Source organism: Salmo trutta, chromosome 34 (genome assembly GCF_901001165.1).
Source record: "Salmo trutta chromosome 34, fSalTru1.1, whole genome shotgun sequence".
NCBI lineage: Eukaryota > Metazoa > Chordata > Actinopteri > Salmoniformes > Salmonidae > Salmo > Salmo trutta.
Window position 1 is genome coordinate 9,710,081 of NC_042990.1, and position 14,566 is coordinate 9,724,646.

The 14,566-nt window shown below is 42.1% G+C and overlaps 1 protein-coding gene across 1 annotated transcript; it reads right to left on the reverse strand.

The window, feature by feature from the left end:
• Positions 1-440: 440 nt before the first annotated feature.
• Positions 441-8,381, reverse strand: LOC115173520 (guanine nucleotide-binding protein G(I)/G(S)/G(T) subunit beta-3). Its single transcript, XM_029731688.1, has 8 exons — positions 6,914-8,381; positions 4,593-4,697; positions 4,071-4,216; positions 3,602-3,665; positions 3,145-3,301; positions 2,530-2,798; positions 1,970-2,186; positions 441-1,541 (listed from the first exon to the last, which is right to left on the reverse strand). The coding sequence occupies exons 2-8, from the start codon at positions 4,647-4,649 to the stop codon at positions 1,435-1,437; spliced, it is 1,017 nt and encodes a 338-aa protein (XP_029587548.1). The 5' UTR covers positions 4,650-4,697; positions 6,914-8,381; the 3' UTR covers positions 441-1,434.
• Positions 8,382-14,566: the final 6,185 nt, after the last annotated feature.

Consider the following 14,566-nt stretch of genomic DNA (forward strand, 5'->3'; position numbering starts at 1 on the left):
CTCCTCTGAGGCGCCTCCACTGATTCTAACATCTTCAAAGTTCACGGTAAGGACACATGTCATTGCATCCTCGACTTGGCTGTTCTGTTAAGAGTAATTATCATAATCTAAATGTGATTTCTGTCCTTCTGAGCACCGTGGGTGGACACACTAATCACGTTACGCACCAAATGCATATGGGTCCGGTAAATTGAAATGCTGCCGGTCAAATTTCAGGTGCCACATTTACATAATGGAAACCCTGCTCTACATATACCTTGCAACAACTAGACTTTAGTGAAGAGAAAATTCAGCAACTCCTGGAGGACAGTGATGGGACTCAATTAATGCCCCGGGCATGTTTGTTACAATAAGTCCTCCAGCAAGAGGTTTGCAGATGACAAACTTTGAGACAAACTTTTTTCTAAATGGTTGACTGTCAAAGCACAAATACACAGACATGGTGTTAATGCAGAAGTCAATGTTTATTAGAAAGGTTTTTCAACAAGCATTCCATTTTTTACAGAGATACTGCAGATGTGTAAATGTGCTACAAAACGCAGTTGGGAGGGAATGTATTGATATCTGATATGTAACACCACAACAACGCTTTTCCCTGAAGTATAATACAGGCGTTGCATTTTGTTTTTACATCATGGATTTGCCTGGTGATAGGTGATTGCAGCCATTTTGGGGCAGAGTCAAAGGGTGCTGCTGGTTAGCATGTATCATCATAGGTCCAAAATGGCGGTTGTCATATTCCTGTGGGACACATACATCGGGTATGTATGAACAAACAGCACTGTACATCAACTATGCACTCTAATAAAATTCCTAAATGTAAATAAATGTACATATCAACTTTCAGCTAATATCTGCAGGCTTTATTAATCAAAGATCTCAAAACAATAAAAATGTATCCGTAATACTAAATCGTTATTGATGTGCATTATATTTCTGCATTTATCTCACACGTTTTTATTGTCAAAAATCTATACGTGTAATTGTCACTCTCTCACCTTAGACACAAGTAGAGCATATTTTTTTTAATTCATTTGTTATTTCAAATAATGACTTCAAATATCCTATTTTTTGGTGTTTGTCATTGTCTAGATATTGATAGTGTCAACAATAACTTTAAAACTCTCGTGTACATGTAGCGTGACTGCATCTTGTGCTGTTGTCGATGCCATTTATGCAGCATGTTCTATGAAGTCCCATTCACCACCTCCCACATTTGCATACATAGCTGAGAAAGAGGGAGCAAGAGAAGGGAAGATCTAGCGGTTACAAATGACGTGAAATGGTACGGCAAACATCCTCCTCCGGGTATCTCCCCAATCCCAAAATGAGCATCCTTATTTCTCAGGCTTGTGATTCCCCCCTTCTCCTCTCCTCCTCTAGTTCCATCCATCCCCCCTCTCCCTCTCCTAATGTCGTCTCTGGAGCACCAGCTCAGTTCCAGATCTTCAGGAAGCTATCCCAGGATCCTGTGCAGATACCCAAGCCATCATCTGGCACCCCAATGCAGCTCACTCTGTTGTCATGGCCAGATAGAACACCTGAGAGAGAGAGAGAGAGAGAGAGAGAGAGAGAAAGAGAGAGAGAGAGAGAGAGAGAGAGAGAGAGAGAGAGAGAGAGAGAGAAAGCGAGAGCGAGAGACAGAGAGGGAGAGAGAGATGAGAGAAGAAGTCATACACACACTGATGCAAATGATGTAGTTCTAGTTTCTATTCCTTTTTCACCCGTATTTCTTTAATTGACTGCCTCCACAAACGTCTCATCCAGACTTTTTTTTAACAATCCACTTTCTCCCTTTCATTGCCTCTGTTTCAACCACTCACTTATGCCATCTATCTCTTGGTCTGCCTCCCTCTCTTTACATTGACTGTTCTCCCTTCGGTTCGCTCTGCCTCTGCTCTCTTTTTTTTCACCAATCCCTCAGTCCCCTCCCCTCTCTCCCGCTCTTTCCTCTCCCACTTTTACTCACCGACTTTCTCGGCCTTCAGGGAATCCCAGATGTTGCAGTTGAAGTTGTCGTAGCCGGCGAAGACGAGGCGTCCAGAGCTGGAGAGGGAGACTGACGTGACGCCTGCATTCAACGCAGCGTCCTGGTAGCCGTTGACCTCCTGGTCGGCACGGAGGTCGTACATCTTGAGGGTGCAGTCATCGGATCCCGTGATAACTGCAGTGCCACTAGGGAAGAACTGGGGTAGGGGGGGAAAAAGAGGAGAGGGCTATTTCAGCATGTTTTGTTTTTGTTTTGACATCGACTGAGCTTGAAGGTTAGTTGCCTGGTGAGTTGACTGAGTTGCAGAGTACAGACTCCATCGAAAGAGCTGGTGTGGTGATGCTGAACTAGGTTTCGAATTTGGATCGCACTGCTCATGTCTTGCTTATATTGTAGTCGGGGGTAGTCTCAAACGGAGCTTGAACCCAGGATCTTGTAACTGCAACCCAACACCTTGATGAGGTCGCTAGTTGTTGGGTTAAGGTCACTAAAATATATAGAAAAAGAAGAGTCATTCTGACCAGGATTTATGTGCTCACCGCAATGGCGTTAATGTCACTCGTGTGGCCGATGAAGGTCTGCTTGCAGCCACCATCTCTTATGTCCCACAGCTTGGCGCTGGAGTCACAGGCCCCTGAGATGAAAGTGTTCCGGTCTGGTGACATGGCCAGGCACATACAGTCACCCACATGGCTCTTGTAGACCACCTTCTGCTTGCCAGTCTCCAGATCCCACAGGCAGCAAGTGGTGTCACCGGATGCAGTGATGATCTCGCTATCGTTCAGGAAGCGGCTATGGGAAAGGTAGCCTGAGATGGAAGGAGACGGACAGAGATTTTATTGTTTGTTCTACTTATTTCCGAAATATTTGTAGGACATCTAATTCATGAACACCATTTTAATGAATTCTCTGAATTGTAGTTGGTCACAGAGTTGACCGTAACCCAGTTGGTCACAGAGTTGACCGTAACCCAGTTGGTCACAGAGTTGACCGTAACCCAGTTGGTCACAGAGTTGACCGTAACCCAGTTGGTCACGGAGTTGACAGTAACCCAGTTGGTCACGGAGTTGACCGTAACCCAGTTGGTCACGGAGTTGACAGTAACCCAGTTGGTCACAGAGTAAACCATAACACGGGTGAAGAAGGGTAGCAACCTTCATGTGCGTCCAGCTCCCTTAGGGTCTTTGGGCTGGCACCCTTGATGTTGACGATGGTGCACATGTTATCCAGACCTCCGCTGGCCACCAGATTCCCAGAAGGGGCCATGGAGCAACTCATCACCCAGGAAGACTTGAGGGGGACCGCATATACCTGGAGGGCAGGGAGAAGAACACTTAACCACTCACTTTCTAGTTCGCTTTGTCTAAAGGTTAGAAGTCATAATATACAAAGCTAGCTGACTTTTACCATATAAATACGTTCGTAGTGTGTAGTCAAAGTCAAGACAATCTGAAAACAAAGTTGATACTGCTTCTACACATCGGTGGTTGACGGAGGGATCTACTCCAAACATTGTAAACCAAGTGGAAAGCTCTCTATGTAAGTCCTATGCATTATTATGAAAACAGTTCGAACTGTGAAAATGATGACTGATCAGTGATCAGCCCTTACCTTGTTGCCAGTATAGGTGTCCCAAATAAGAAGCTTGCCATCTTGTGAGGCGCTGACCATGTGCCTGTTGGAAAGAGAAAGAGAGTTAAACAAGAAACAAGTCAGTCTATCAAATTCTGTTTGAACCAGGTTTAGGCATGAGATCCAGTATGAATCTGGTTTAACGCAACATTTGAAACAATGATGGCCTTTGAAAAGCCTTTTCATCGAACCCCATAACACTTGCATGTTATCGTGGACACATTGAACAATGGGGCTATTCGATGTCCGAGTCCATTTGGTTTGAGCGGTGCATCAGACAACCCATCTTATCGACCTTCCCTATCTTGCGCAAAGTAGACCTTCTCTATGTTGTTCATAAGTCCCTATATCACACTGGCTCGTGGTAGTGGTGGGGTGTCTATGGTGAGCTAGACCGGCCCTGACGCTATCCTGATTCTCAGCTACCTGGACAAGAAGTCCTTCTCACCTGTTATCAGCAGACCAGTGCAAGCCGTAGATTTTGGCCAAGTGGCCCTTCAGTGTCTTTCTGTTCTTCAGCTGGACACGGGGTGCAGCCGCCACACCAGATGCTACAGCAGCCATGGTGGTGTCATTGACCGCCTTGCGGGCAGCCTAGTGGTGTGAGGGGAGATACACATAGGAGAGGAATAAGATTAGTGAAGAGTAAAATAGTCGTAGAAAAATAAGCATAAATTGAATGTTCTCCATACTTCTGGTGAATTTCAATTTTTCAGGAACCAGACACTGCTTAAAATGTCTTAGTATAACTTTAGCTCAGTACCAGTTTTGGTATGTGGAGGAAACTCTATGTAGGCTATACGTACATCATTTCTTGTGCATTATTGATACTGTGCTTCCTAGTTATTTATCTGATGATGAGCCCTTTTTTAGACTGGAGGTGATATTGAATATCGTCACAGAAATGTGCTTGATGAGTATGTCTTGTGGGGACTATTGTCATGGTGACCCCAACATCAGGAAGACTCACTTCAATCTGGGTCTTCAGGCCATCGGCCTCCTTTTTCAACGTGTCCATTTCACCCATGGCAACAGTTGATAGGGGCTGTTACCGCCGGAGAAAGAAACTAGCAGACTAGAAGATAGGGAGAAAGAGAAAAGGATTATATGATTACAAACATATTTATGCAAATCAGGGCTTGGCAAAAATGCTGTCGTCATTGTAAAATGAATATAATGTAGAACTCAATAATATAAGGAAGACCTTAAATAGAACTAAGAATTCATATTCTCAAATATGTACAGTAGATATATACAGTGGTACCTGTTGAGGAGAACGTAACTGTTTGTTCCTGTAACCCCCCATGGCCTCTGACCCCCTAAACTAAATCGCTCAGGTGCTTTCGCCATCTAGTCTGGTGCCAGAGCCTAGCTTGGCCTTCTTGAGTATGGTACGAGGTATAATCCCACATCCGCTGTCTAATAGTGATATATCCAAGCTCTACCTTCACCTATCTGAAGATTAGGGCAAATTACTGGGCATCTTTTCTGTGACACAGAAAGCCATCTTGGTTTTTATAGGTCATTACAGAAGTGTTGTCTGTGTTTCGAGAGTACTTGTCTTTTTTTTTTTTTATGACTGTTTTACCGCAACTTTACAACTTTACTTTATTACTTTTATTTTCCTATTCATGACTTCAATTATTTAAATGTTTTGTTACAATTAAAACAAGTTTAAGAGACAATTTACCATGAACCTTCCTCTGTCAGCTCTCACACTGACTTTAAATGCCTTTTAAGAGAGAATATTATATGATCAAGAAGTAATTAGTGCTTAGCTGTCTATGGCCCTAATACTCTTAATTGGATGCGGCCGTTTTTTGTAATTGGAGGCCAATTACCAACACACACCACTTTCTAAATTGTTTAAAAAAAATGTGTCCAACTAACTACAGCACACATCCCTGCAAATACGGTATTAAAAAAAGGTATTACTTTCACAGAAACAATTGTTCACGTGCTGACAAAGCATAGGCGTTGAGTAGTTTGACCTATGACGAGAGCCAGGGAGACAGCGTGCGAGGAGGGGTGGGCACAACCCACTGGGCTCAAACTGGTTAAATCAACGTTGTTTCCACGTCATCAAAAAAAAATGTGATGAAGTTGAATCAATGTGCAAAACTGGTTAGATTTGCAAAAAGTCATCAACGTAAAGGAATTTCTGGAATTTGTGTTTCTTTCACCCAACTTTCAACCTAAATCCAATGATAAGGTTAAAATGATTTTGATTTCATGTTGAATTCACGTCAGTTCACGACTCAATCAAATGTAAATCAAAACTAGATGTTGAAATGATGTCTGTGCCCAGTGGGAAAAGAGATTTAAAACCCCAGAACTTAAGGTAGGCTTTTCCAGTCAAATCTCCTGTCATCCGATTACAGACTGCTCTTCACCTCTGGATCAGAAAGGGGGAGTGAGGGAGGGGGGAAGAGAGACAGAGAGGATAGAGGGGGCAAGAATAGGCAAAGATAAGGCCCTATCAGGTACACATTTGAGTTTTCTTCTTCAGTTTCCTGTTTGGTCATTTCCTTTGAATATATATTTGCACAAACGCACAGAAAGGCCTCTATTCCTCTTTGTCTAGGTAACAGTACTCTAGAAGTGCACAATTATATTAGCACGGCTTCAGAATTAAAGAAGACTTCAATGCATAGAATCAATATCTGTAAGACATTGCCACCTGCAAAAATCATTTTGTCAAGCGAGAATCAACTGAGAAAGAAAGTTCTGCAGTTTGCTGCTTTCAGGCGTGTTTTTTTTTTTTACTGGAATCAATGTGGGAGGATTTGCAACCTTCATGATAATGCTGCTAATGCTTTTGCATGCTGCTGTCACCTAATAAAGGAGACTGATTCTGCGAAGAAAAGCCCTCGATGTCACTGTAACTACCTACTTCTCTGCCTCTCTCTTTCTCCCACTTGCACAGACATCAGTGAGTATGTTTTCCACGGACTACAGCGCACTTGTTGCAGGCATGCCATTAGAGTTCATTTTCTGATGGAAATGAGCACCACTGAGAACTCCAATTACTACGGCTGTCAATGACCGACCCTTGAGTCGTTTCTTTCGGCTCATATTCAATCCATTGGCCCGTACTGCAAATCAGATAACGTTCCATTCTTTTAACTGTGAAATCTTATCATGGATGAGAATACTGAGATAGGTAATGGGATAGTTTCCAGAATTATGTGGATCCATGTTGGTAATCATCAGAGGAGTCAATGTAGTTCCACATAGTTCCATGTAAATGCCCAGAAGAATTTGCAACCAAAGTGGCCAAAAATCACTCACCTTTTCCACATAAAATGTGATCCTTCTTCTTTTGGGGCTTTTCCGCCTCAGTAGCCCTTTGGAGCAGCTTTTTATGTTCCACAATACTCAAGTCAGCCCTGCTACCCTTATCTCTCTCTCGTTCCTCTTACGCTTTCACCCACAGACTGGTTGCAGGCAACCTGTGAAAACTCTCTCTCCCTTCCTCCTGTGAGGAACAGACGAGGATTGGAGGGATGAAGGAGATCAGGGATGAAGGGATAAGCCCGAAGATAGAAATAGAGAGAGGGAAAGAGAGAGCAGGGAGCATGACAAGAGGAGGCAGGTAAACCGATTGGAGGAGGATATCAGGTTATGAGGTCAAAAGTCAAGAGCAGGTAAAGAGAGGAGGAACGAAGGGAGAGAGGGGACAGGTGGAGGTGTAAATGTGAGAATATTAGAAAGTAGAGAGGCATTGATAGTGAGAACGCATCATTTATTACATCCAGATCAATGGCTACTACATAAAGCTTGTAGAGGAACACATTTCATGTCTTCCACATTCAATCACTCATCATTCAACAGTATAATATTAAGGTCTGCAAGGAGAGCGTATTTGATTTTGCTGACCTGGACTGGTTCATGATTTATACCACCATTTACATCACCAACTTTGAGCCAATTGCATGGTAGGCCTACTGTACACATCACTAACGAGTGGTGTTTGGGTTCTTATCCAGTCTATCAATGGCAGCCTTCATTTCTGGTCATCTGATGCAGCAGTCAGAGATTACCAGACATCATAGTATTATTGTCTGACTGTATTGATGGGGCGGTTGAATTTTGTCTGGTTTCTGAGAGATTGGCAGGGGTTGAGGATGAAGGGAGTTGAATTCATTTGCCAGAGCTAATGAGTTGAGCCCAGTTAATCAGGATCCAATTGGATATCCGGGGAATCTGAAATCTTGTTAAGGAATTGGAGCAGTCCAACCAGAACGTGCGTCACCAGTGACACAGAAAAGACAAGATGAAAATGGATCAAGAAATCGAGGAATCGATTGTGGGTTAAAATAGAGATTTGGGTGTGAAGATGCCAGTGCAGTCACAGAATGAACTTGGGAATAAATGACAAGCCTTTGCAGTTCTGGTAGATGAAGGGAGAATGTTACAGTGAGAGTTGATAGTCTTTTCTCGGCCATGGTAAACTGACTTGTGGCTCCGAGGTAAAGATTTCACAGATCCCACAAGATCGGGGCGGGGTTAAAGATCGGGATGGATGGGAACGAGATTCAGATGTACAGATTCACCCTCAAGAGTTCAAGAGGTCATTGGTGCTTTGATAAGTTGCCGCAATTACCGCTCGATGAAGTAACACAAGATTTGTTGCTTGAAATGCCATTATTCGCTGCAAGGAATGCCAACAAACAAACCTTATGCCTAGATGCACACAATATGGCCCAATACTGATACTCTAGATGGCGCCCATGCAACGATTACTTTATAGGTCGTATTAGACCCCACGTGAGGAGAAACACATCTATTCTATGCTATGCAAAACTCTGGTATTAACGAGACAATGCACCTTGAACTCCTAGTAAAACAGTACAAGTGAAAACCTAAACGATCAGGAATTAAGATCCTAGTTACAATGTGCAGCAATGCAGTGAAAAGTAGCTGAATCCTCTTCAATGGAAAGCATGCAAAAAAAGACTTAGATATGCAGTCAGGAGGTCATGCATTTGGTTGCACGGTAGAACCAACACTACCACTTATCTCGCCTATTTCCACTGGTTTCATATCAGTGCGATCTACTAATCACGCTGCACCGTGGCATGTCTTGTAGGGCCAGAAATAGTTAAGGGTTAAGGTGACTGTTGGTTTGCAGCACACATAGCGAAACGACACTCGGATTGGATTCACACCTTCACCAGTCAAAAGACATTAATCTGTAATCCATTGATTTGACAGATGATGCATTGCTACCTGGCTACCACCAGGAGGCTGTGGACCACGAGTTTCCAATAAATACGTAAAGCTGCAACTATTTTCGTGAGGGGGGGCGGGGAGTGGCACTGATGGCCCCCCCCCAACAGCCAATTATGAATGTCATAATCTTTACCAGAGAATATGTTGTCTGAATATTTGGGAACGAGTTCTGACACCTTACAGACCTGTGCAATTGTGTATCTGTGCTTTATTTAGCTTGGAGTTTGCACTTACGATGGAAACTATTCTATTGGTTCTGCTGTACCACTCAAAATCAATCAAACGCAGGTCAAGTATTTGGAAAGTTAAGTATTTGGCATTTGATCCAAGTTTTTAAGAATCCATTTTAGAATCTGTTCTGTGTTGATTTTATTCTGCAGTTGGCACTGAAAAGGTCTGCAAAGCCCCTTCAAATCAGTGCAAGGGTGAAGCCACAGATGCTTCCCAGTGATGTTGTTAGTTACTATGTTAAACCTGGCCATCGTCTCATCCCTTTTCCCTCAGTATTAGTGCAAGGCTGTGCATTTATCAGGCCCCAGGAGGACACCTAGTATTACCCTCCCTCACTCTCTCTCTCTCTCTCTCTCTCTCTCTCTCTCTCTCTCTCTCTCTCTCTCTCTCTCTCTCTCTCTCTCTCTCTCTTTCTCATTCAAATTGCTTTATTGGCATGGGAAACGTGTTGACATTGCCAAAGCAAGTGAAATAAACAACAAACAAAAGTGAGAAGACACAACATCAACAACAAAAAAAACGAAAAACTCTCTCCCTCTTCTCTCTCTGCACACTCTCACCTCTCTCCCTCCTCTCTATTACCCAATTCAGACCGAAGACGTGGTATGTTAGCTGTAAAAAATATACAGCAATGTTTATGTCACCCCCTTTCAAACAGACCCTGATTTACCACCTATTGGCAATGACACCCCTTTTATACATACCAGTGGCACATTGAGAGGGATGGAGATGTTGTAAAACCATGGGGTCTGTTTGCAGTTGAAATTAGGGAGGTGTTAAACAATGGAAGTGTTAATGGATTTATCTTTAATAAAGCAGAGAAACCATTCACACAGGCCCCATACCTGCATTTTGGTTACGGGGTCTGTGAAAATGCAGGAATCTTTAGGTGGCTTCTATTTTTCCATGTTATATACCCATATACGAACAAGCTGGTATAAAAATGCACGCATGGTAAATATGTGGGATTGTGGTCTGTGTATGAAAGGGGTATATGTCTGTGTGCCTATTTCTCAGTTTTACGTTTCTCTCTCCGTCTCCCTCCCTCCCCTGTGGTGTATGTTCATTTATTGTGTGCGGTAACACTTTGCTTTGAAGCTGTCTGTCTGAAGCTATCATGTCTATTGAGAGTTTATGCCATGTTATATTACTAGTATGATGCCAGCCACAGTGTTAAGTAGGCCTCCGGACGGAAGGTCGAGGTAAAAGGTTAGTTTGCAGATTGAATCTAACCAAGCATCTCTCCCCATGCCATTTCACCTACTGCTACTGAGGCCATTTCACATGTATCTGGGCAGAAGCTGACTAAGTAAACAACCAGGGTGACGTAGGTTGGTCTAATACTGTCAAGGTCCATGTTTCCAGGGCAGCACTTCATGCAGAACAGTCCAGCAGTGAGTATTCGGCACAAACATTTAATAATATGAAATATATTGTTGTAAAATATTAACTTCGCTATTATGTTGGTATGATAGTGTTCAGTATACTGTGTCTTAAAGTGCTATACTAACCATATCTGTTTTGTGAGGACTTTTGGAAATGTGTATTACCGGGACTGGAGCAGTTCTGTGTCCCACCTTTTGGTCTTTACAATGGGCCATTTCACACCTGTGACTGACATGACTTCAAGACATTCTGAATAACAATCCAAAGATCTGTCATGTGGTGTCATATTAACATTAATAACGTATAAGGAATAGAATAATACTTAAAGTAAAAAATGTGATTTTCCAGTTTTTAAAAAAAAGAAGACATTTCTACACTATGTGATTGAAATAACACTGACATTTTGAAAATGATGATAATGCCCTTTTTGTGAAAGAAGAAAATAAGATATATATGGAATATCAGCCTGTTGGGGTGGGATGGAGTTTGTGGCACAGATCATGACATCACAATCTGATCTGATTACAGGTTGTTATCAATAAAACGTCACAATAAGGTGCAAAGCGTTCAATTTGCCTGCTTGGGGACTGTAAAACAAATGTTAACATAGTCAGAACTACACATTTCCAGTGACGTCATCAGAGTTATACAGAAAGTATTTGCATGCGTTTCACGACCAGGAAACATCATTTCAGAGACATGAGGGTAGCCTCACAATAGCTCTCAATATTGGCCACCATAAATTGGATATTTGAGGGATATAAGTAAGCATTAAGTAAGCCTGTTGTGTTCGGCGCATGTGACAAATGACAATTGATTTGATTTGACATACAATCAAAGTGAACTATCTGTGACAAGTACGAATGGCTGAGGTTCATTTCCAATTCCCATCCTTCGTGGGCTCTGCCTGTCAAGCAGCAGAAGGGCGCACTTGCCAATGTACTGTTAGCTGATAATGTGTACTTTGCAAGCTACCGGTAGAAACTTTGTACAGTTGGCTAAACATAGTTGTAAGTAGAATTAATGTACTTTTTTCTCCAACGAACGTAGGCCTACCTAGCGAAGTTAGCTAACATGATCTCCTTTCAGCATTGTTTTTAAGAGTGTTTAATCACGATAGCTACATTGATTGATGGACCACGTCAATTTGGCTAGTTAGCTAACAAGCTAACTTTCAGGGGATAAACTAGATGGCTATACCCAAATACTGTTTGATTTGCTGTATACAGTGCCTTGCGAAAGTATTCGGCCCCCTTGAACTTTTCGACCTTTTGCCACATTTCAGGCTTCAAACATAAAGATATAAAACTGTAATTTTTTGTGAAGAATCAACAAGTGGGACACAATCATGAAGTGGAACGAAATTTATTGGATATTTCAAACTTTTTTAACAAATAAAAAACTGAAAAATTGGGCGTGCTAAATTATTCAGCCCCCTTAAGTTAATACTTTGTAGCGCCACCTTTTGCTGCGATTACAGCTGTAAGTCGCTTGGGGTATGTCTCTATCAGTTTTGCACATTGAGAGACTGAAATTTTTGCCCATTCCTCCTTGCAAAACAGCTCGAGCTCAGTGAGGTTGGATGGAGAGCGTTTGTGAACAGCAGTTTTCAGTTCTTTCCACAGATTCTCGATTGGATTCAGGTCTGGACTTTGACTTGGCCATTCTAACACCTGGATATGTTTATTTGTGAACCATTCCATTGTAGATTTTGCTTTATGTTTTGGATCATTGTCTTGTTGGAAGACAAATCTCCGTCCCAGTCTCAGGTCTTTTGCAGACTCCATTCTTCCAGAATGGTCCTGTATTTGGCTCCATCCATCTTCCCATCAATTTTAACCATCTTCCCTGCCCCTGCTGAAGAAAAGCAGGCCCAAACCATGATGCTGCCACCACCATGTTTGACAGTGGGGATGGTATGTTCAGGGTGATGAGCTGTGTTGCTTTTACGCCAAACATAACATTTTGCATTGTTGCCAAAAAGTTCGATTTTGGTTTCATCTGACCAGAGCACCTTCTTCCACATGTTTGGTGTGTCTCCCAGGTGGCTAGTGGCAAACTTTAAACGACACTTTTTATGGATATCTTTAAGAAATGGCTTTCTTCTTGCCACTCTTCCATAAAGGCCAGATTTGTGCAGTATACGACTGATTGTTGTCCTATGGACAGAGTCTCCCACCTCAGCTGTAGATCTCTGCAGTTCATCCAGAGTGATCATGGGCCTCTTGGCTGCATCTCTGATCAGTCTTCTCCTTGTATGAGCTGAAAGTTTAGAGGGACGGCCGGGTCTTCGTAGATTTGCAGTGGTCTGATACTCCTTCCATTTCAATATTATCTCTTGCACAGTGCTCCTTGGGATGTTTAAAGCTTGGGAAATCTTTTTGTATCCAAATCCGGCTTTAAACTTCTCCAAAACAGTATCTCGGACCTGCCTGGTGTGTTCCTTGTTCTTCATGATGCTCTCTGCGCTTTAAACGGACCTCTGAGACTATCACAGAGCAGGTGCATTTATACGGAGACTTGATTACACACAGGTGGATTCTATTTATCATCATTAGTCATTTAGGTCAACATTGGATCATTCAGAGATCCTCACTGAACTTCTGGAGAGAGTTTGCTGCACTGAAAGTAAAGGGGCTAAATAATTTTGCACAGGCAATATTTCAGTTTTTTATTTGTTAAAAAAGTTTGAAATATCCAATAAATTTCGTTCCACTTCATAATTGTGTCCCACTTGTTGTTGATTCTTCACAAAAAATTACAGTTTTATATCTTTATGTTTGAAGCCTGAAATGTGGCAAAAGGTTGAAAAGTTCAAGGGGGCCGAATACTTTCGCAAGGCACTGTAACTCTGATGATAGAGCTACATTTTTTATGATAGGAAGTGTGAAGTTCTGACTATGTAATTGAAGAGGTGATGGCATTAAAACGAAATGGTTCTAATATTTATTTAACAATCCCTTGAAAACAGCATGAAGTTGTCAATGGTTTAGCAGAGCTGGGGATCTCCTTGATTCTGCACCGTATTATGACGTTTTATTGATAACGACCTATTCTGACCAACAACCAGTCATATTTTATTCGCATATGTATCCTCCTACTTTGAAGGGGAAAGCGGGATAGGCTCTAGAGTCTAGACGATCCTTTCAGCTTATCAGGGTTCATAAATGATAACAAAAAATACAGTACCAGTCAAAAGTTTGGACACACAATTTAAGGGTTTTTCTTTATTTTATTTTTATTTTCTACATTGTAGAATAATAGTGAAGAAATCAAAACCATGAAACCGTGTTGTGACCAAAAATAGAGCAGGGCAAAATATATTTTATATTTGAGATTCTTCAAATTAGCCACCCTTTGCCTTGATGACAGCTTGGCACACTCTTGGCATTCTCTCAACCAGCTTCATGAGGTAGTCACCTGGAATGCATTTCAATTAACAGGTGTGCCTTGTTAAAAGTTAATTTATGGAATTTTCCTTCTTAATGCGTTTGAGCCAATCAGTTGTGTTGTGACAAGGTAGGGGTGGTATACAGAAGATAGCCCTATTTGGTAAAAGTCCATTTTATGGCAAGAACAGCTCAAATAAGCAAAAAGAAACGACAGTCCATCATTACTTTAAGACAGGAAGGTCAGTCAATCTGGAAAATGTCAAGAACTTTGAAAGTTTTATCAAGTGCAGTCTCAAATACCATCAAGCGATATGATGAAATTGGCTCTCATGAGGACCGCCACAGGAAAGGAAGAGTTACCTCTTGCTGCAGAGGATAAGTTCATTAGAGTTTCCAGCCTTAGAAATTGCAGCCCAAATAAATACTTCACAGAGTTCAAGTAACAGACACATCTCAACATTAACTGTTCAGAAGAGACTGTGTGAATCAAACCACTACTAAAGGACACCAATAAGAAGAAGGGACTTGCTTGGGCCAAGAAACACGAGCGATGGACATTAGCTGGTGGAAATTTGTCCTTTGGTCTGGAGACCAAATTGGAGATTTTTGTCTCCAACTGCCATGTCTTTGTGAGACCTGGTGTGGGTGAACGGATGATCCCCGCATGTGTATTTCCCACCGTAAAGCATGGAGGAGGAGG

Coding starts and splice junctions, on each gene's coding strand:
- LOC115173520 (XM_029731688.1), bottom strand. CDS start 4,649: ATGGGTGAAATGGACACGTTGAAAAAGGAGGCCGATGGCCTGAAGACC. Junction 4,217..4,592: donor GCCTGAAGACCCAGATTGAA/GTGAGTCTTCCT, acceptor TCACACCACTAG/GCTGCCCGCAAGGCGGTCAA. Junction 3,302..3,601: donor ACACCTATACTGGCAACAAG/GTAAGGGCTGAT, acceptor CCTGCCCTCCAG/GTATATGCGGTCCCCCTCAA.